Genomic DNA, 22,249 nt, shown 5'->3' on the forward strand with positions numbered 1-22,249 from the left:
TCTGGAGTGGCCTTGTTCCATGCCCCCTGCCCTCTGAGCCCGTCACCTAGCTAACTCCCACTCATCTCAGGAACCTCAGTTCTATGACCATTATCTCCACAAAGGTCCCGAATTTTTTCAGGTAATGCTGCTAAGTTTAGCAGAGTCAGTTGAATCTTCTCAGATTCTCTGGCACTTGGCTTATGTCTCCATCCTGGTACTTATTGTCTTGCACCAGTATATGGAAGCAAGGACATATACTTGTTTACATGGCTATTTCTCTGTATCAGGGTTTCTTGACTTTAGCACTACTGACATTTTGTGCTGGATAATTCTTTGCTCTGGGGGCTGCCCTGTGCACTGTAACATGTTTCTCAGCATCCCTGGCCTCTACCCACTGGCCATTAGCACCCTCTCCTAATTGTGACTAACAATGATGTCTGCAGACGTGGCCAAATGTCCTTTGGGGCTGGGGGGAAAACATCACCCCTGGCTGAGATCCACTGCTTTATATCAGACTAAGAGCTCCTCCAAGGACCATTTGATATTCCTCCTTGTGCTTCCAGTGCCCAGCACAGAGTGTTCACTGAACTACTGTGAACGAAGCAGTGTTCGAAGGTTGATTAATGTCGGGTGGACTCACTTTTTCCCTCACCCCCACCCCTCCATCTCTAGAGTCTCTACAGTACGAACGCTGAGAACCTCTTGATGTCTAGAATCAAACGTCAGGCAGATAGAGGAGGACCTGGGCTTCCTCCCATAACTTAACCATTGACGAACTATAAGACCTGTGTGACTGACTGACCTCTGAGCTTCCATTTGTTTTTAACTTTAAGGTGGGGAAGGGGTGTAATAAGGTTGTAATGAAGTTAAATGAGCAACATGTTTGAAAACATTTATCTCAATAGGTATTCAGCACACACTTGTTTAATACTCTGATTGATTGGCTGCATTCATTCAGCACATACTGAGTGTGTACGATAAACCGTGCCATGCGTGAGAGCAGTTGGAGAGTGCATTAATCACACCCACACCCACCAGACTGTGGTGGAGTTCCTGCTCTGATGTGGGGGACAAGCGTGCGGTTCATTGTGGTGAGCGCTCGACTAGACTGTATGAGCTGAGTGCGACAGAGACCTAGGAAGACGAGCTGACCTGCAGAGTTGTTGGGAAGGCTCTTCCGAAGAGCCATTTGTGTAGAGGCTTGACATCAGGAAGCAAAGTGGGCAAGAACATCCCAGGCAAAGACAACACCACGTGCAGATGTGGGTGGGGATGGTGTGTGGGCATAGTGAGATAGTGCAGCGTGTGCCGAGGCCAGCAGTGGTGGGAGAAGAGGGTTAGAAACAAGCTAGGATCTGCTTGAGTGTGAATACTTCTTAGTCCCAGGGAACTATGATCCCACCAGCTGCACAGTGTGGCCAAAAAGAAAAAAAAAAAAAAAAGAAATACAAAAAGTGTTTATATTTAACACTTATAATTAACTTTTGAGTAATTTACATTTCATTTATGTCATATGAAATAAATTACCGTACAGTATAAAACCTTAAAACCTCTCAATAGCTAAACTACCTCTCTTTGGTTTATGCTTATTAATGTACTTGTTAATGAAAACACATGACAGGAAGTGAAATAACGTCAAATCTAATGAGTATATTGTAATTCATACCTAATCATAAAATCCTTTTCTATCCAAAATCAAATATTTAGAATAAGTATATTGTCTAATTCCATCTTAAAAATGGATTCTCTGAGAGAGCTCATCTCGCTGTGTTTTCCTAACCATTAGTATTCAGTAACAGCAGTATGGCAGCAGAGGGCACCAAATATCCATTTCAGTCTTAGACATTTTCTTGATAGTTACACTTTTTGTGTTTCCCTCTCCACTCTCCCCTGCCTCCTTCTCTTCTTTATTCCCTCCCTTCCTTCCTTTTTCCTAATACTTAAAATCATTAACATTAAAACCATACTTTTTTTTTATAGCAGATGATGGGATTTTTCCCCTTAGCTAATTTTAGAATGTTTTAGAAGTACATCAAGACATCAGTGTGTTTTTATTTGTTGAAATTTAACATTATGCGTCAGAATTTCAGAAGTTCTTTTAAAGATTCTTATTCAATAAAATATCCTATCCATAATCAAGAGTAAAATTATTTTTCTTACCAGTATATTTGTAGGTAATAAACTAGTTCTTTACACTGTACTTAGGAAATTAAAAATTATTTAGAACATGCATTATAAATGATATCTACCTAATTATTTTATAAAATATTATTTAATATTTTTCAATACATATTTTTTCTTGTATTCTATTTTAGACCTCAGTATTGATATTTATAGAAGTGTGTGTGTGTGTGTGTGTGTGTGTGTGTGTGTGTGTTAGATATGTAACATTTCCTAGTCTTATTATTAGTATCCTTGATCGCTGTTTTCAAAGCGGATTCAGATTTTTAAAAAATCATCCACTTTTCTTCTTTACACTTTAGCATCAAAATCAGCCGATATTTAATGCTCACTTCATAAATCAACTTTAGGTAGAGATCTGAACTGTTTGGTATTTCATAAATCAACTTTAGGTAGAGATCTGAACTGTTTGGTATAATTATAGGTTGGTCTCAAGGCTCTTTAAGGAAAAATAATAAAGTATTTTACCAGGTAACCTTAAAAATAGTCCCCGAAACTATGGCATTAAAAAACAATTCAGAAATAAGTAAGCTTTTAAGTTGGGACCATTGAAGTGAATGGTGCAAGAGTAAAATTATTGCCTATGTTTTAAATATCTCTTAGTCATTGGATAAGATGAAATAAGGCTAAAATATTATTGTAACACTGGTTTTAGGGGACAAAGCTATCAGGTGTTTCAGCAGACATGACTTAACCTAGCATGTATTCAAATATTTAATAACAATACATGCTGTAGCAAAGCTATATCAGCCTTTTCTCCTCTGCAGATTGTATGATATCGCTTTGTTTCGTTTGTTATTGTTGCTGGAGGCTTCTGCCTATGCTGCGCATGTGTGTGCGTGTGCTGAAAAATACCCGTGCTTGAATAAGGACTAGTCTCATGATCATGGTTCTGTCACTTTGCTTGGGTTTTCACTTGAGACACAATTTTACCTGCTACTCTTTCTGTGATTGTCACAGGTTCACTTTCAGTGATGAGCAAGTAATCCAATAATTTTTTCCTCTTTTTGCATTTCTGTAATATTTTAAGTCAGGTTCCTTATTTAGTATCTGAAATGGCTAAATCTGTGTTTTCTTCTACACAGAAATCATAAGGTTAGAATAGGCTTAGTACTTGCAATGAAAATGTCAAATATATCTGTCTTATTAGCTTCTAAAGTGTGTGTATATGTGTTTTACATTTACCATTGAGTTTTACTAGCAAATTTGAGACCATTTCATTCGTATATACCTTATGATTTAGCTTTTCTGCTGGCCTTTTTCAAGTAAGTTTTTAAGTTATAGCCTTAAGTACAGAGGCTTTATTTTCTCCCAAGCATATTGCATAAAATGGGTACTTCACAAATATTTATTGAATTGAATTGAATCTTTCTCCGTGATAATGCAAACATGAGTTTGTGAGCACACATTTCAGATGTTCTTTAATAAAGGTGGCAGAGCAAATATACTAACATTCCTGTTAAAGAATTTCCAGGATCAGATGGCCTGTCCTTGAAGTTGTTAGGAATATAAGATCATTTGAATGAGTTAGTTTGCTCTAGATGTGTATATCTTATGATTAAGCCAGGAGACCCTTGGAGTTTGGTAGATGTTTCTGTTCATTTTCCATTAGCTAATCTTAGTGTAACATACTAGATACCACACATATCAGTGATCAACTCTGTCATCTTCATGTATGTAGCTAAAATGTTACCCTCACAACTTTGCTGGATATCTATATTTTGTGGTAATGAGACTTTATTATTGTGAAGTCAGTAAAATCCATTGTCAGGCATTACAGGTCATATGCAGGAGTTAGTTAGAAATTATAGTTGACCTACAGGACGTGGGGATGAGACATTTTCTCTCCTTTCCTTCAGTCTCCCTCTGTTCTCTTCTCATCTGCTTTCACTGTTGTATTCCTTCTTTCTTTCTTTTTCCCCTCTCTTTTCTGGCTGTGGATTGCTAATAGATACATTTTTTGCCCCAGTGACACAATCAGTAGGACCAAGAGGCTGATAAGAGGAGTTGCACACAGTCACACCCAGATACCGTGGTACCAGACGCTAGATAACCTTTCAGTTGTCTGAGCACACAGGCTGTCTGCTGGCATACCTCCCAGAAAGAGGCGGACACCTGGGGTGATCCCGGGGTGCTGAAAGGGGCACACTGTGGTTGACGTCAGAGGAGGGAGCTTAAAAGCCAACCTTGTGTCCTCACTCTGGCCTTTTTTTCTTCAAGCTACTCTTGCTGCTTCAATAATTTCCTTATCAAACATGTCTAATTTTTTTTACTCTTTGGTAGTAATGGTTTCTTTTTCTCCTAAAAAAATTTTGTAGATTTTTTCTGGAAAGACAGTATTTACTAAAGCACTGTGTTTACCTAATGTTGTTGTTATTATTCCCTCAGACCAAGTGTCATGTCTGTCTACCTAATATTTTACCCTTTGCTGTGACATAACCAACCCTAATGCCTAGCATAGTACCTAGGTCATAGCAACAGATTAGTATGTGGCAGCTATCATTGTTAGTAATAATTTTTATATTAGTAGTATATTAGATATAATGTATTTATTATAAATATATAATTTAATGTATCATTCAGTCCAGTTAGTGTCAGCAGGTACAAAGCATTAAGCGTAGTGTTTTTTGTTTTAATAAATCTTTATTGGAGTCCAGTTGCTTCACAATACTATGTTAGTTTCTGTTGTACAACAAAGTGAATCAGCCACATGCATACATATGTCCCCGTATCCCCTCCCTCTTGAGCCTACCTCCCATGCTCCCTATACCACCCCTCTAGGTCATCGCAAAGCACCGACCTGATCTCCCTGTGCTATGCAGCTGCTTCCCACTAGCTATCTATTTTACATTTGGTAGTGTATATACATCGATGCTACTCTCACTTCACCCCAGCTTCCCTCCCTCCCACGCCATGTCCTCAAGTCCATTCTCTATGTCTATATCTTTATTTCTGCCCTGCAACTAGGTTCATCAGTACTTTTTTTTTTGTTTTTTCTTTTAGATTCCATATATATGCGTTAACATATGGTATTTGTTTTTCTCTTTCTGTCTTACTTCACTCTGTATGATAGACTCTAGGTCCATCCACCTCACTACAAATAACTCAATTTCGTTTCTTTTTATGGCTGAGTAATATTCCATTTTATACAAGTGCCACATCTTCTTTATCCATTCATCTGTTGATGGACGTTTAGGTTGGTCCTGGCTATTGTAAATAGTGCTGCAATGAACATTGTGGTGCATGTCTCTTTCTCAATTATGGTTTTCTCAGGGTATATGCCCAGTAGTAGGATTGCTGGGTCACATGGTAGTTCTATTTTTAGTTTTTTAAGGAACCTCCATACTGTTTTCCATAGTGGTTGTATCAATTTATATTCCCACCAACAGTGCAGGAGGGTTCCCTTTTCATCACACCCTTTCCAGCATTTATTGTTTCTAGCTTTTTTGGTAATGGCCATTCTGACCTGTTGAGGTGATACCTCATTGCCGTTTTGATTTGCATTTCTCTAATAATTAGTGATGTTGAGCATCTTTTCATGTTCCTCTTGGCCATCTGAATGCCCTCCTTGTGAAATGTCTATTTAGGTCTTCTGCCCATTTTTATTTATTTATTTATTTATTTATTTATTTTTTGCGGTACATGGGCCTCTCACTATTGGGGCCTCTCCCGTCACGGAGCACAGGCTCCGGACGCGCAGGCTCAGCGGCCATGGCTCAGTGGCCATGGCTCAGCGGCCATGGCTCATGGGCCCAGCCGCTCCGCGGCATGTGGGACCCTCCCGGACCGGGACACAAACCCGCGTCCCCTGCATCGGCAGGCGGACCCTCAACCACTGCACCACCAGGGAAGCCCCCCTTCTGCCCATTTTTAAACTGGATTGTTTGTTTTTTTGATATTGAGCTCCATGAGCTGTTTGTATACTTTGGAGATTAATCCTTTGTCTGTTGTTTCATTTACAAATATTTTCTCCCATTCTGAGGGTTGTCTCTTTGTCTTGTTAATGGTTTCTTTTGCTGTGCAAAACCTTTTAAGTTTAATTAAGTTCCATTTTTTAATATTTGGTTTTATTTCCATTACTCTAGCAGGTGGGTCAAAAAAGATCTTGCTGTGGTCTATGTCAAAGAGTGTTTTTCCTATGTTTTCCTCTAAGAGTGTTACAGTGTCTGGTCTTACATTTAAGTCTTTAATCCATTTGGAGTCTATTTTTGTGTATGGTGTTAGGCAATCTTCTAATTTAATTCTTTTACATATAGCTGTCCAGTTTTCCCAGCACCACTTATTGAAGCGGCTGTCGTTTCTCCATTGTATGTTCTTGCCTCCTTTGTCATAAATTAAGTACCCATATGTGCGTGGGTTTATCTCTGGGCATTCTATCCTCTACCATTGATCTATATTTCTGTTTCTGTGCCAGTACCATACTGTCTTGATTACTGTAGCTTTGTAGTATAGTTTGAAGTCAGGGAGCCTGATTCTTCCAGCTCCGTTTTTCTTTCTCAAGATTGCTTTGGCTATTCAGGGTCTTTTGTGTTTCCATATAAATTGTAAAATTTTTTGTTCTAATTCTGTGAAGAATGCCATTGGTAGTTTGATCGGGATTTCATTGAATCTGTAGATTGCTTTGGGTGGTATAGTCATTTTCACAATATTGATTCTTCCAATCCAAAAACATTGTGTATTTCTACATCTGTTTATGTCATTTTTGATTTCTTTCATCAGTGTTTTATAGTTTTCTGAGTACAAGTCTGTCGCCTCCTTAGGTAGGTTTATTCCTAGGTATTTTATTCTTTTTTGTTGTGATGGTAAATGGGATTATTTCCTTAATTTCTCTTTCTGATATTTCATTGTTAGTGTATAGGAATGCCAGAGATTTCTGTGCATTAATTTTGTATCCTGCAACCTTACCAAATTCATTGATTCGTTCTAGTAGTTTTCTGGTAGCATCTTTAGGACTTTCTATGTATAGTATCATGTCATCTGCAAACAGTGACAGCTTTACTTCTTCTTTTCCAATTTGTATTCCTCTTATTTCTTTTTCTTCTCTGATTGCCATGGCTAGGACTTCCTAAACTATGTTGAATAAGAGTGGTGAGAGTAGACATCCTTGTCTTGTTCCTGATCTTAGTGGAAATGGTTTCAGTTTTTCACCATTGAGTATGATGTTTGCCGTGGGTTTGTCATATATAGCCTTTATTTTGTTGAGGTAGGTTCCCTCTATGCCCATTTTCTGGAGAGTTTTTTTCGTAAATGGGTGTTGAATTTTGTCAAAAGCTTTTTCTGCATCTATTGAGATGATCATATGGTTTTTTCCCTTAATTTGTTAATGTGATATATCACATTGATTTATTTGTGTATATTGAAGAATCCTTGCATCCCTGGGTTAAATCCCACTTGATCATGGTGTATAATCCTTTTAATGTGCTGTTTGATTCTGTTTGCTAGTATTTTGTTCAGGATTTTTGCATCTATGTTCATCAGTGATATTGGTCTATAATTTTCTTTTTTGTGTGATATCTTTTTCTAGTTTTGGTATTAGGGTGATGGTGACTTCACAGAATGAATTTGGGAATGTTTCTCCCTCTGCAGTTTTTTGGAAGAGTTTGAGAAGGATCAGTGTTAGCTCTTCTCTATGTTTGATAGAATTCCCCTGTGAAGCCATCTGGTCCTGGACTTTTGTTTGTTGGAAGTTTTTCAATTATGGTTTCAATTTCATTACTTGTGATAGGTCTGTTTATATTTTCTAATTCTTCCTGGTTTAGTCTTGGAAAAATTGAACCTGTCCAAAAATTTGTCCATTTCTTCATGGTTGTCCATTTTATTGGCATATAGTTGTTTGTCGTAGTCTCTTATAAACCTTTGTATTTCTTCAGTGTCAGTGGTGATTTTCTCCTTTTTCATTTCTAATTTTATTGATTGGCGTCCTCTCCCTTCTTTTCTTGATGAGTCTGGCTAAGCGTTTATCAATTTTGCTTATATTTTCAAAGAACCAGCTTTTACTTTTATTGATCTTTGCTATTGTTTTCTTCGTTTCTGTCTCATTTATTTCTGCTCTAATCTTTATGATTTCTTTCCTTCTACTGATTTTGGGTTTTCTTTGTTCTTCTTTCTCAGGTTGTTTTAAGTGTAGGATTAGATTATTTATTTGAGATTTTTCTTGTTTCTTGAGGTGAGATTGAATTGCTATAAACTTCCCTCTTAGAACTGCTTTTGCTGTGTCCCGTAGGTTTGGGGTCATCGTGTTTTTGTTGTCATTTGTTTCTATGTATTTTTTAATTTCTTCAGTGATTTCTTGGTTATTTAGTAGCTCACTGTTTACATTCCATGTATTTGTGTTTTTTACAGTTTTTTTTCCTGTAATTGATTTCCAATCTAATAGTGTTGTGGTCAGAAAAGATGTTTGATGTGATTTCAGTTTTCTTAAATTTTCCAAGACTTGATTTGTGACCCAAGATGTGATCTATCCTGGAGAATGGTCTGTGTGCACTTGAAAAGAAAGTGTATTCTGCCACTTTGGGGTGGAATGTTCTATAAATATCAATTAAATCTATCTGGTCTATTGTGTCATGTAAAGCTTATGTTTCCTTATTTATTTTCATTTTGGATGATCTGTCCATTGGTGAAAGTGGGGTGTTAAAGTCCCCTTCTATTATTGTGTTACTGTCGATTTCTCCTTTCATGGTTGTTAGCATTTGCTTTATGTATTGAGGTGCTCCTGTGTTGGGTGCATAAACATTTATAATTGTTATATCTTCTTCTTGGATTGATCCTTTGAACACTATATGTAGTGTCCCTCCTTATCTCTTGTAACAGTCTTTATTTTAAAGTCTATTTTATCTGATACGAATATTGCTACTCCAGCTTTCTTTTGATTTCCATTTGCATGGAATATCTTGTTCCAACCCTTCACTTTCAGTCTGTATGTGGCCTTAGGTCTGAAGTGGGTCTCTTGCAGACAGCACATATATGGGTCTTGTTTTTGTATCCATTGAGCCCGTCTGTGTCTTTTGGTTGGGGTATTTAATCCATTTACATTCAAGGTTATTATCAATATGTATGTTCCTATTACCATTTTCTTAATTGTTTTGGGTTTGCTTTTGTGGGTCTTTTTCTTCTCTTCTGTTTCCTGCCTAGAGAAATTTCTTTAGCATTTGTTGTAAAGCTGGTTTGATGGTGCTGAATTCTCTTAGCTTTTGCTTGTCTGGAAAGCTTTTGATTTTTCCATGAAATCTGAATGAGATCCTTGCTGGGTAGAGTAATCTTGGTTGTAGGTTTTTCTCTTTCATCGCTTTAAGTATATCCTGCCACTCCCTTCTGGTCTGCAGAGTTTCTGCTGAAAAATAAGCTGATAACCTTATGGGGATTCCTTTGTATGTTATTTTTTGTTTTTCCCTTGCTACTTTTAATATTTTTTCTTTGAATTTAATTTTTGTTAGTTTGATTAATATGTGTCTTGGTGTGTTTTTCCTAGGGTTTATCCTGTATAGTACTCTCTGTGCTTCCTGGACTTGGGTGACTTTTTCCTTTCCCATGTTAGGGAAGTTTTCCACTATAATCTCTTCAAATATTTTCTCAGTCCCTTTCGTTTTCTCTTCTTCTTCTGGGACCCCTATAATTCGAATGTTGGTGTGTTTACTGTTGTCCCCGAGGTCTCTGAGATTGTCTTCAATTCTTTTCATTCTTTGTTCTTTATTCTGCTCCTTGGCAGTTATTTCTACCATTCTGTCTTCCAGCTCACTTATCTGTTCTTCTGCCTCAGTTATTCTGTTATTGATTCCTTCTAGTGTAGTTTTCATTTCAGTTATTGTGTTGTTCATCTCTGTTTGTTCTTTAGTTCTTCTAGATCTTTGTTAAACATTTCTTGTATTTTCTCAGTCCCTGCCTCCACTCTATTTCTGAGATTCTGGATCATTTTTACTGTCATTACTCTGAATTCTTTTTCAGGTAGATTGCCTATTTCCTCTTCATTTATTTGGTCTTGTAGGTTTTTACCTTGCTCCTTCATCTGTGATGTATTTTTTTGCCGTCTCATTGTTTTTTTAATTTTTTTTACTGAGTGGGATTGTGTTCCTGTCTTACTCGTTGTTTGGCCTGAGGTTTCCAACACTGGAGTTTGTAGGCTGTTGGGTAGAGCTGGGTCTTGGTGCTGAGATGATGACCTCCGTGAGACCTCACTCCAATGAATATTCCCTGTGGTCTGAGGTTCTCTGTTAGTCCAGTGGTTCGGACTTGGAGCTCCCACCTCAGGAGCTTTGGCCTGACCCTCAGGTGGTGAACCAAGATCCCGCAAGCCATGTGGGGTGGCAAAAAGAAAAAAAAAAAAGAACAATAACAAAGTAAAAAATAAAATTAGTCTACGAAACTAACAGATACGTTAGAAAGAACATAAAAATAAAAATGTATACGAATCAACAACCAGAAGGTATATTGGTGCCACAATAGTAAAAGAGAGGAGGGAAATTTAAAAAAAAAAGGAAAAAAAAAGTGTTTTAAAAACAAGGGGGGAGGGCTTCCTTGGTGGCGCAGTGGTTGAGAGTCCACCTGCCGATGCAGGGGACACGGGTTCGTGCCCTGGTCTGGGAAGATCCCACATGCCGCGGAGCAGCTGGGCCCGTGAGCCATGGCCGCTGAGCCTGCGCGTCCGGAGCCTGTGCTCCGCAACGGGAGAGGCCACAGCAGTGAGAGGCCCGCGTACCACAAAAAAAAAAAAAAAAAAAAAAGGCGGGGCGGGGGTGGGTGGGAACGCCTTGGCTGTGGAGGGCAGGGTGTAAGCAAGGGTGAGGTTTGGTGGTGGGCGGGGCCTATGCTCCGGAGCCACAGGGCTGGAAAAGACCCTGGGGGCTGTTGGGGGTGGGGGTTAGGCTCAAGGAACAGAACGGGCCCAGGTGTGCCCCCCACCCCTGGTCTCAGTGCGTGGGAGGACCTCACCTGGGAGACCACTAGGTTTCCTGGGCTGGAGTGGGCAGGGCAAATGCCCTCCACTCCTCTCCCACTCCTCCGGGAGGGCCCCTCTCCCTGCCTCTGCTGATCTCTCTTGCCTACCTCCTGTGCCCCAAGGGACCCACGCGGCCTGGGTGGGGCCTTGGAGGGCAGGGGACCAGCCTGGGAGCTCAGCAGGCTCCCTGTGCCTAGGTGTGTGGCGCAAACACCCTCTGCTCCTCTCCCACTCCTCCTGAGGGCCCCTCCCGCCTGCCTCTCCTGATTTCCCCAGCCTCAGGGGCACCAATCCTGTCTGGTCTCTCCTTCTCCTCCCCATTCAGTCCCCCATTTCCTACCAGTTCACTTGGGGGTTCCTCCCACTTCCTTGGGTGTCAGAGTTCTCCACCAGCGGCCGGCAGGCGCCCTAGTTGTGGAGAGATGCTAACTTGGCGTATTCCCACACTGCCATCTTCTAAACGTAGTGTTTGACATTACACATTTAGTGTTTGAAAAAGGAAATACTAAGCATGGTAGTGTGAGAAATAAAACATTAGCGTATGCGTCCTTCAACCCATCCCATCTACATTTTCAGTACTATTGCGTACTTTTATCTTCCCTCATCTGGATGGCTTCTGTTTCCTCCAGGTTTATATTCATAATCCTGATCTTGCTTCTTTTCAGCCAACATTGCTGGTGGATAAATAGTTATAAAATTAAATTTGATCATGTTACTCCCCTTATTAAAGCCGTTAGATAGGAGCTCTCATACTTTACTGTATAAAGCCATCTAGGGTTTCATTAGGCAGATTCTGATCCATTCCAAGAGACATTGATTCAGGTCTGATATCAGGCCCAGGAACCCGTACTTTAACAAGCATCCCTGGTGTTCTGAGAGAAGCACTGTTTTAATGGCTCCTAAGCCTGCAAGAGAAAGTTCAAAAGCCTTAGTGTGGACATCTGTGCTCTCAGTGAACCATGCCTTGCATTCTTTGTCTTGGTCATCAACATCAACACCCATCCTGTGATGTTTCCATTTATCCTTTTTCACATCCTGCTGTCTTTCACATCCTGCTATCTTTCTGCCCTTTCATACCTCAAGTTATCCCTTTGGTGAGGTTCTCCCTGATCACCCAAGGTGGAGCTGGTACTTTCTCTTTCTCTGTTGTGTTTCTTTTTGTTTTTTGGCTGCATCAAGTCTTCGTTGCCGTGCACAGGCTTTCTCTTGTTGCGGTGAGCAAGGGCTACTCTTCGTTGTGGTGCGCAGGCTTTTCATTGCGGTGGCTTCTCTTGTTGCAGAGCACAGGCTCTAGGTGTGTGGGCTTCAGTAGTTGTGGCGTGCAGGCTCAGTAGTTGTGGCACATGGGCTTAGTTGCTCTGCGGCATGCGGGATCTTCCCAGACCAGGGCTCGAGCCTGTGTCCCCTGCATTGGCAGGCAGATTCTTAACCACTGAGCTACCAGGGAAGTCCCTTTTTGTTGTGTTTCTTATTGTACCTTCCAACTACCCTTTATTTGTAGCACCATTCATCCTACATAGTAATTTCATTATTCATTAGTTTTGAGTTGCATGACTAGAAAATCGTCTTATTTATCTTTGTATCCTTAGTGCCTTGCACAAACATAGGTAAATGTGGAATGAATGAGTTAAACAGAGGAATGAAATTCAGAAAGTCTTGATTTTTTTTTTTACTTCATATTTTGTGTAGTGTAAATTGATCTGTGCTGCTTATGCACCTTAGGTTCTTAAGCTGTAGTATGGAAATAATATTTATTTTCTACCTTCCTTTAAATACCATTTATTCAATTCAGAGCAGAGGTTTATACGAAGGAAGCAGAATTAGTGGTAATTCTGGAAATAATTTTTGAAAGAGCAGCCACTTGAGATACTTCTTGAAGTTTGAATAGAAGTATGACTTGAGTGGCAGCAGTGAGAATGAGAAAGGAGCATGATCCTGGCATAAGAAATGCAAAGGTACAAATGTCTGCAACTGCATGGTTCTGGAAGGCACAAGTGGTTTAATTTGGTTTCAGTAGAAGATGCAGGGTTGTGGTTAGACATGGAATTGGGGGAGTCGGCAGCAGTCTATTTTGGAGGCTGTTTTGTACTTTGCAAAGAAGTCTTTGCAAAGATTTTATCCTTGGGTTATAAAATGCTGTTGAAGCCTCTTAAGCTGGAAAGGAACATAGTCACATGGGAGGAGGACTGAGACAGAAGATAGACCATTTAAAGGGACTTAGTGTAATTTTACGAGTGAAGAGTTGATTAGCCACTTAAAATAATTTTATGAAGATTTTTATGTTCTTTTTTCATTCTGCCAGGTACTCTGATACGCATGGGGTTACACAAGATGAGTAAGGTATAGTTCCTGTAGAGTACAGGAAAATGTAAATACATAAAAGAACTAATTATATAAATATAGCCAAGGCTTACAGGTTTGTGATATATAGTACAGAAAACGTTATGGGAACTGGGATCATTGTGGGCTAACTTTCCTGGGAGAATTAGGGTCTTGATGGAAGAGAAGGGATTGGAGTAGAGCAAAGAAGAATATTTTGGGTAAAGAAATAAATAAAGGGATTAATGGGTGAGGGAGTGTGGTTATGGTGCTAGAGCCTGTTTGTTATAGCTGGAAAATATCTGGTATCAAATTGTAATGGGCCTTGAATGTTGTGCTGAAGGATTTTGTATTTTATCCTAGAGCATTATTTTCTAATTATGAAAATAATACATATTGATTATATACAATTTAAGAAATATATGGAAATATGAAGAAAATGTAAATCTGATATGACTCCATCACAAAAAGTGGTTGCTATGAACATTTTCATGTATTTCTTTCCAGTGTTTGTCACTGTGCTCAAATGCATACTTGGGCATTAAATAAATGAAATCAGAATTATACTCTGTTGTATAGTGTGTGTGTGTGTGTGTGTGTGTACGTATGTGCACATATGTAATCTTATCTCACTTAAAATTGGAACATGGGCATTTTGCCATGTGGTTAATCATGCCCAGGAAGCATGATTTATAGTGATTACAATATTTATTACATGGTTATGCTTATTTATCTCTTTATTGTTGGATTATTTAGGTTGTTTTCAATCTAAAATAATGGACACTGTTTCACTGAACGTCTTTGTATTTCTGACTATTTAGGATAGGGTTCTAGAAATAAATGTACTGGATCAAACAATCTTAAGGGCTCATGCTGTATTTTGCCAAATTGCTCTTCCAAAAGGCTCTATTTAAATTCATGCCTGCAGTGTGTGGGTCTGACTTTCATTGTACTCCTGGCTAAGTATTTTTTGTGTGTTTACTGTTTGCTAATTTTACAAGTGGTATCTTGTGGTTATTGTTATTTCCTCGACAATTCATTTGAGTAGGTTTTTCCTTATATTCCTTGACTATTTGTCTCTTTTACTGTGAATTGCCCTTGACCTTTATGGTATTTTTCCCTTTTCTTTTGGTATTACTATTTTTTATATAGATTATAACTTCATTAGTCCTATTTCTGGCACATTTTTCTTCCTATTTCTTACTTGCCTTAACTTTTTATAGTAGTGAATTTTAAATTTAAGTGTGTTTGGCAAGTCCTTTCTCATCTTGAGATCTAGTCACCTATACTTTGATTTAGTTTTAATTTTGTATTTTCCATTTCTCTTAATAACCCATGATAATGGCAGTGTTTGGCAGAAGAGCGACATAATTAGATTTGTTCTTCAGAAAGCAGTCTTGTGGCCTGTGAAGGCTGGATGGGAGTAAGGAGAGACTAGGGGCAGTGACGTCTGTTTAGAGGAGAGGAGATAAGGGTCTGAACATAGTGATGGTGATGGTGGGGATAGATTAGAAGAATGATTCTCAACCAATGATTTGGGAGATGCAGCAGGTTTAGTGGGAGGGTGGAGATTAGGACAGATTAAGTACAAGGTTCTATGGGACATCCAGATACAAGCAGTGGGAATTGTAGGATTGAAACTCTTTCAGGAGCTGGTCTGGCTGGTGATGGAGATTAGGGAGCCACCTGCATATAGGTGATAGTTCTAATATGGGAGAAAGAATGAGTTTTCAGGGCAGCTGACTGAGAAGGGTGGTCAGAACTAGAAGGCTCATTAAGAAGGTGTTCTCTGGGAAGCTCTTTTTATACTTTCTCTCTCTTTCTGTCTCTCTTAGCAAAATCAACAATGTCAGAGATTATGGATATGGTCAGAGATACTGCAAAGAGATTAACGAGGAGAGGGACTGAAAAGTTTCCACTGGATTAGTCTACTACTTTCCTTAAATGTGGCTAAAAGGGGCAGTAGACTGGGAAAGAAATAGAAGAAGGAACATGGTCAAAGGATAACACTTTTAAAGACTCTAAGTAGACTTGAACATGTTCTCTATTGAGGGAAAAGAATTTATGGAGAGGGAGAGATTGAAGGTAAAGTAAAAAAGGAGGAATTTGATGGTGCAGCAACTTAAAAGGATGAGTAGCTGTGATGAATGCATTATTCTTTCAGGTGGAACAAGTAGTATTACATTCCCAGAGATAGAATTTGCATATAAGTTATTGAAACAATTTTTAATCTGTTCTATGAGTAAAAAGACTCCCTGCTTCAATAATTAACTTTCATTTTCTTTTTTTTAGAAGATTAATTGACAGTCTTATAATTGTTTCAGCGTAAAGTTCTTCTAATTGTTTAAGTTCATATCTTTTATATGCTGCTGATTGGCAGAGTTAGTGTGTCACTTTTAATGATATAGATACCTAAAAAGGCAGCTTAATAAGCATTTAAATCCCTTTGATTATTTATTGTTCATTAATGAATGCATGAAATTAAATACTTTGAATTATAGCCATCTTTTAAAAATATTTGTTGCAGGGAAATTTACCTAAATATTCTCATAACTCCCTGATGGTTCAAGCAATAAAGACAAACCTAACAGACCCGGACATACATGTGCTTTTCTTTGATGTGGAAGCGTTGATTATTCAGCTCCTGACTGAAGAAGCCTCTAGGCCGAATACTGCGCTTATTTCCCCAGAGAATCTGCAAAAAGCATCTGGCGGTTCAGACAAAGGGGGCTCTTTTCTAACTGGAAAACGAGCAGCAGTTCTCTTCCAACAAGTGAAAGAAACTATCAAAGAGAACATAAAGGAACATCTCCTTGATGATGAAGAGGAGGATGAGGAGATAATGAGACAGAGGCGGGAAGAAGGTGATCCCGAATATCGGGCCAGCAAATCTAAGCCGCTGACCCTGTTAGAATATAATCTGACTATGGACACAGCAAAATTGTTCATGTCCTGCCTTCATGCCTGGGGTTTGAATGATGTTCTGGATGAAGTCTGTCTTGATCGCCTTGGAATGCTGAAACCCCACTGCACAGTATCGTTCGGCCTCTTATCGAGAGGGGGTCATATGTCACTGATGCTTCCTGGTTATAATCAGGCTGCTTGTAAACTATCACATGGGAAAGCAGAAGTAGGAAGAAAGCTGCTGGCGACGGAGGGAGTAGGAAAGGGAACTTACGGAGTGTCCCGGGCCGTCACCACACAGCATCTCCTGTCTATCATATCTTTGGCAAATACCTTAATGAGTATGACCAATGCAACTTTTATTGGTGATCATATGAAGAAGGGCCCTACCAGGTGTGACCATGATAGTTTGATTTTATTCTTATGTTTCAAAAAAAAAGAAACCTGTTTTATTTTTGTCACTTCTTACTACCTTTTTTTGGGGGGTGGGGCGCTCTACACACCTTGGCATTTTTGTGTCATCTCAGTGTTTTCCCTTTAAATTTTAAATACAACATGCATGACAAAATATTATCAAATTGTACAGTTTTATCTATACTCAGACATATTTAGTAGCTATTTAAAAAAAACTTAGAATGAGGGAGTAGGTCAGAGTTTAGCTTTAACAAATCATAGACTAGCTCTTCAGTAAATATAATCTTAGATTGTATCTATTTACAGTTTGCACTAACATTTAATTCAAATTGTATATTTGGTTAAAATGTGTGACCCACGGTGATGAATGGTAAGTGTTCAGCGCCTGGCTTCAGCATTTTGTGAGAAGTATAGTCAGAATTTCTCTGGGAAAAGAGGAAACAACTTTTTAAAGTGCAGGAGAGTATTCTTGTAATATTTCTACATAGTTAACCTGAGTTGCTATTTCTCATTTTCCAGAAGTCATGAAGACAACTTTCTAAACTCTGGTTTTATTATACTTTATTGAGAGCCGACCACATTTAGGATTTTTTAAAATCTAACGTACTAAAGTAGCACTTACCTAGTGTCTGGCTCTGTTGTAAGCACGTTACAGATGTTACCTCCTTAATGCCCTTACCCCTATAAGGTAGGTACTTTTATTATCCTTTTGCTACAGATGATAGAGCTGAGACACAGAGAGGTGAAGTAACTTGCCCAGGGTCACACAAGTAGTAAAATGGTAGGGCCGGAATTCAAAAGGGGACAGTCTGCCTGTGGAGTGGAAGATTTCTTAATGCCTTATTACCTTTTTCAGATTGTAGGGCTGAATTTTTTGAAACTCAGTATATTGTTCCATAAGTTCATTTGGACCAATGATGTGGGGTGGGCTGAAATATCAGCATGCTAATACTGAAGAATGAAGGGTTAATTATGATATTTATCTGTCAGTGGTAGTAGATTAAAGTGTTCGTAAATATTTCTTAAACTAGTTTAAAGCATAAACTGTAGATGTAAAATTTTTACTTGCTATTTGTTAATCATTTAATTTTCTGTATTAAAATCTGAAACGGAAAATGTTAATAGGTACAAAACAAAAAACCCCTATCTTTTTGGAACAGCAAATTGAAAATGTTCTGTTATGTGTTTCTTTTGCAATTCATTTGGAACTAGAAAGCTTAATATTTTAAATGGCTCTGGAATTATGAAACTATGAATGTGTGTATATACGTGTATTTTCTTCTTCTTTTTAAAGGCCACCTAGACCAGGCACCCCAGACCTTTCTAAGGCAAGGGGTTCTCCTCCAACTTCCAGTAATATTGTGCAAGGACAGATTAAACAAGGTAAAATTAAATCTTATTAAGTAATTGACATGACATTTCAGCTCTAGAAACTGAGGAGGCATAGCTAATGTATAATCATAACATTTTGTTTGTCTCAGGTTGTTAAATAGAGAAAAGTTGTTATATTCCAGATGTAAATATGGATAATTAAGATGTTAGTTAAAAATAAATCAGATTTATTTAGAAATTGATAAATGAGCGTATTTCACGTAATTTTATTGTACTGTCTTTGGCCTAATTTTTATGCATTAGGGGCACCTTAACTTGACAACACTAGTGCCTTAATGTGTGTATCTTGAGTCTATAAGTTATGTCTATTTTTTAAACTACATTTAGAAATGTTTAAATTCATACTTCCATACTATAGCTATTCTTGTGTCGTTTGCCAGTAGTTCATGCATTGTAATCCGCAGTGGAAATAGTTTCTTTTTATTTAGTCATTATATACTTTAACTTTTTGTTCATAGCTTTTGTTTTGTTAGGGGATAGAAGAAAGATTGAGTTTTTCTTCCTTTATTTTCTTTTACACTCATTTTAGGACTTGACAAGAGAGTTCAGGGGGGAGTCACTTCTGCTTAGAGAGCTTTCCTTTAGGCTAAGTTGAAGGTTGTGCTTGTAAATGGTGACATTGTAGGATGTTCTTTTTTCAAAAAATTTGTTTAAGGTGTTAAAGAGTCAGTGAACGGTTCCACAAAATTTGTTTGGTGAACAATAGGCCTCCAACTTCATGCCTACAGTTTTCCTCTTTCCTAGAACAAGTCCTCTGCTCTCTTAGCTGATTGTTTGTCCTAACTTTAATATCGTTAAATGGTATACTTGGTTTTTAGTTTTAGGTACTGTGTCGTAGCTTCTCATTATGGAAGATAAGTTATCCCACTCTCTATGCCACTCCTATCCTTCATTTCCAGCCCCATGTGGTCACCTCTCTTATTCCCCTGTCTTCTCATCAAGCCTTTATACTCATTTTATAATAGTCTATATGAATATATATAAAAGTTTTAATTAGATAACTTTATACTTGTGTATGTGTGAAATACACACAGAAAAGTGCACAAAACAAATATGCAGCTCAGTGATTTTTACAAGCTGAACACCCATGTAACGATATCCCTGGACAAGAAATAGAACATTGCCAGTACTCCTGAAGCCTCCTACATGTTCCCTCCCAATCAGTATACCTTCCTCTTCCAAAGGTAACTACTATCTTGACTTTTAGGAAATCATTTCCTTGCTTTCCTTTATGGTTGTACCACCTAAGTTTAAATCCCTAAACACTATGATTTAGTTTTGCCTGTGTTTTGAATTTTATATGCGTTCAGTTAGTCATGGAGCATGCATTCTTTTGTGTTTGGCTACTTTTGTGAGATTTATTAGTGTTGTTGCACGTGACTATAGTTTGTTCATTTTCATTGTTCATTTTATTGCCGTATACTATTCTGATGAATGAATAGACCACAATTTTTTCATCCATTTCTTGGTCAATAGACACTTGGATTACTTCCAGTGTTTCATTTTCATAAATAATTCTGCTATGAACATTCTTGTATTTGAATCTTAGTGTATATTAGAAGCGTTTCTGTTGTGTATGTAACCAAAAGTGGAATTTCTGCATATATTTATCTTCAGCTTTAATTGTGGATAATGTTAACATGTTTTCCTAAGTGAGAGACATATACATCCATCATACTGGCTAAGGGGAAAAAGATGGAAATTGTTGTGTTAGCTGGGATATGGATCAGTGAGACCTCTCATATATAGCTGGTAAGATATCCTAGCCAACACTTAATATTTTCCATGTTTTTCACTTTAGCCATTTTGGTATGGCTAGTATATCTGACATATCAGTATTTTCATTCCTGATTAATATTTTTGTGTCCTATTTAAGAAATTACCCTGATATTTCTACTCTGATATGAGGATATTCTTCTTTATTTTCTTTTGGAAGCTTTCTTATTTTACCTTTCTCATTTAGGTTTATAGTCTCCCTAGACCTTAATTTTGTGTATTATGTGAAGCAGGGGTCCTGTTTTGATTTTACTTCCATATACCAAATTGGTACAGCATGATTTATTAAAGAGAGGATTCTTTCCCCACTGCTTTGCAGTGCCATTTTTGTCATAAATATAATGTCCTTATATATGGTAGTCTATTTCTGAGCTGTTTGAGCACTTTGATTTGTTTGTGTATCATTGTGCCTTAATTACTGTAGCTCTGTAATAAGACTTGATATTTAATAGATCAAGTCTTCCCACCCATTCTTCTTAAAGAATGTCTTGACTATTCTTGTCCTTCTGAATTTCAGTATAAATTTTAGAACTGTTTTATTATTATCACAAAGGCCTATTGTGATTTTAACTTCGATTTTATTGAATTTGTAGATCATTTGGGGGAGAATTATTTTCTTAATGGGGTTCACTCATTTAATCCATCAACTTGATATATCTCTACATTTATTTAGGTCTTATTTAGCTATCATAACTCTGTATAGTTTTCTATATAGAGGTCTTATATTTCTTTTGTTAGATTTATTCCTAGATATTAGATTTTTAAAATACTCTATTTAATATCTAATTGATATTAAATTTCTTCATTTTCTGTGCCCCTGATATAGAAATGCAGTTGACTTTTGTATATTGACCTTATATCAAAGAATCTTGCTAAATTCACCTATTAAAGGTAATACTTTTCTGTAGATTCTTTTGATCATATGGACAATCATATGGAACAACTTTTTTATTTCCAGTATCAAAGGGAGAACTTTTAAGATTTCATAATTGTGATAATTCCTATATGCTTTTACAGATAATTTAAGAAATTAACTCTTCTGTTCCTTTGCTAAGTGTTTATCATCAGTGTATGTTGGATTTTATCATGCTTTTTCTGTATCTATTGAGGTGACTATATAATTTTTTTTTACTCTATTAATGTGATGAATTTACAACCCAATTTTGCATTTCAGAATAAAACCAATCTTGTGATGTATTATTATCTTATACATTGTTGCATTTAACTTAATATTTTTTATTTAGGAAAACGTTTTCTTCTAATATTTATGTAAGGTTTTACTTTATTCAAGTTTCGGCAAATGGATTGGGGAATCTTCCTTTTCCATTTTTAGGTAGAATTTGTGTGAGATTGGCATTAATTATTTCATAAATGTGCAGTGGAATTTGCTGGGGTTAGACCTAGAGTTTTCTTTGTGGGGAGTTGTAAAATTCTGGGTTCAGTTTCTCTCATTGTTATAGAACTTCAAATTTTCTGTTTCTTTTTGTGTCAGTTTCATTAAGTAGTACATATTTAGGGATTTTTCTAGTTCTAAATTTTCAAATGCGTTTGCATTTGAAAAGATAACATCTTATCTTTTTAATTTCTGTAGTATCTGTGGTGATGTCTCCATTTTTATTCCTGATATTAATCATTTGTAGCTTTCTTTTTTCTTGATCAGTCTTACTGGGGCTTTATCAATCTTTTTAATCCGTAGTGCCTTTGTTTATCCTTTCGAATGCATATTTTTTCCTGTTTCACTAAATTCCGCTCTTCTCCCACTTCCTTGGGATTCAATATGCTGTTATTATTAATTTTTTAAATAAGTTTATTTATTTTATTTATTTCTGACTGCATTGGGTCTTTGTTGCTGTGTGTGGGCTTTCTCTAGTTATGGCGAGCGGGGGCTACTCTTCATTGCGGTGCGCGGGCTTCTCATTGTGGTGGCTTCTCTTGTTGCAGAGCACGGGCTCTAGGCACACGGGCTTAAGTAGTTGTGGCTCACGGGCTCTAGAACACAGACTCAGTAGTTGTGGCACACGGGCTTAGTTGCTCTGTGGCATGTGGGATCTTCCCGGACCAGGGTTCAAACTCATGTCGCCTGCCACTGCGCCACCAGGGAAGTCCAGTTATTATTAATTTTTAAAAACTTTTTACGATTGATGGTTACTTACTGATGTTGAATTGAAGTTAGAGCAGACATCCTTGCCTCATTCCCAATCTTAGGGATAAAGCATTCAGTCTTTTACTATTAAGTATGATGTTAGCTATAAGTTTTTCTTAGATGAGCTGGATGTTGAGGAAGTTCCCTCCTATTCCTAGTTTGCTGAGATTTTAAAATTATGAACGGATGTTAGATTTTGTCAGATG

General features: G+C 37.7%; 1 protein-coding gene across 3 annotated transcripts in view; it reads left to right on the forward strand.

Annotated features, from left to right (window-relative positions):
- WDR7 (WD repeat domain 7) overlaps positions 1-22,249 on the forward strand; it is a 376,910-nt gene that overhangs the window by 97,875 nt on the left and 256,786 nt on the right. For all 3 annotated transcript variants that reach the window (XM_082667902.1, XM_082667904.1, XM_082667903.1), the window contains exons 15-16: positions 15,942-16,711; positions 18,027-18,115. In XM_082667902.1, the coding sequence (XP_082524028.1) occupies positions 15,942-16,711; positions 18,027-18,115 (859 nt within the window). The remainder of the gene's footprint in view (positions 1-15,941; positions 16,712-18,026; positions 18,116-22,249) is intronic.

This window comes from Grampus griseus, assembly GCF_964374135.1.
Source record: "Grampus griseus genome assembly, chromosome: 12".
NCBI classification, from domain to species: domain Eukaryota; kingdom Metazoa; phylum Chordata; class Mammalia; order Artiodactyla; family Delphinidae; genus Grampus; species Grampus griseus.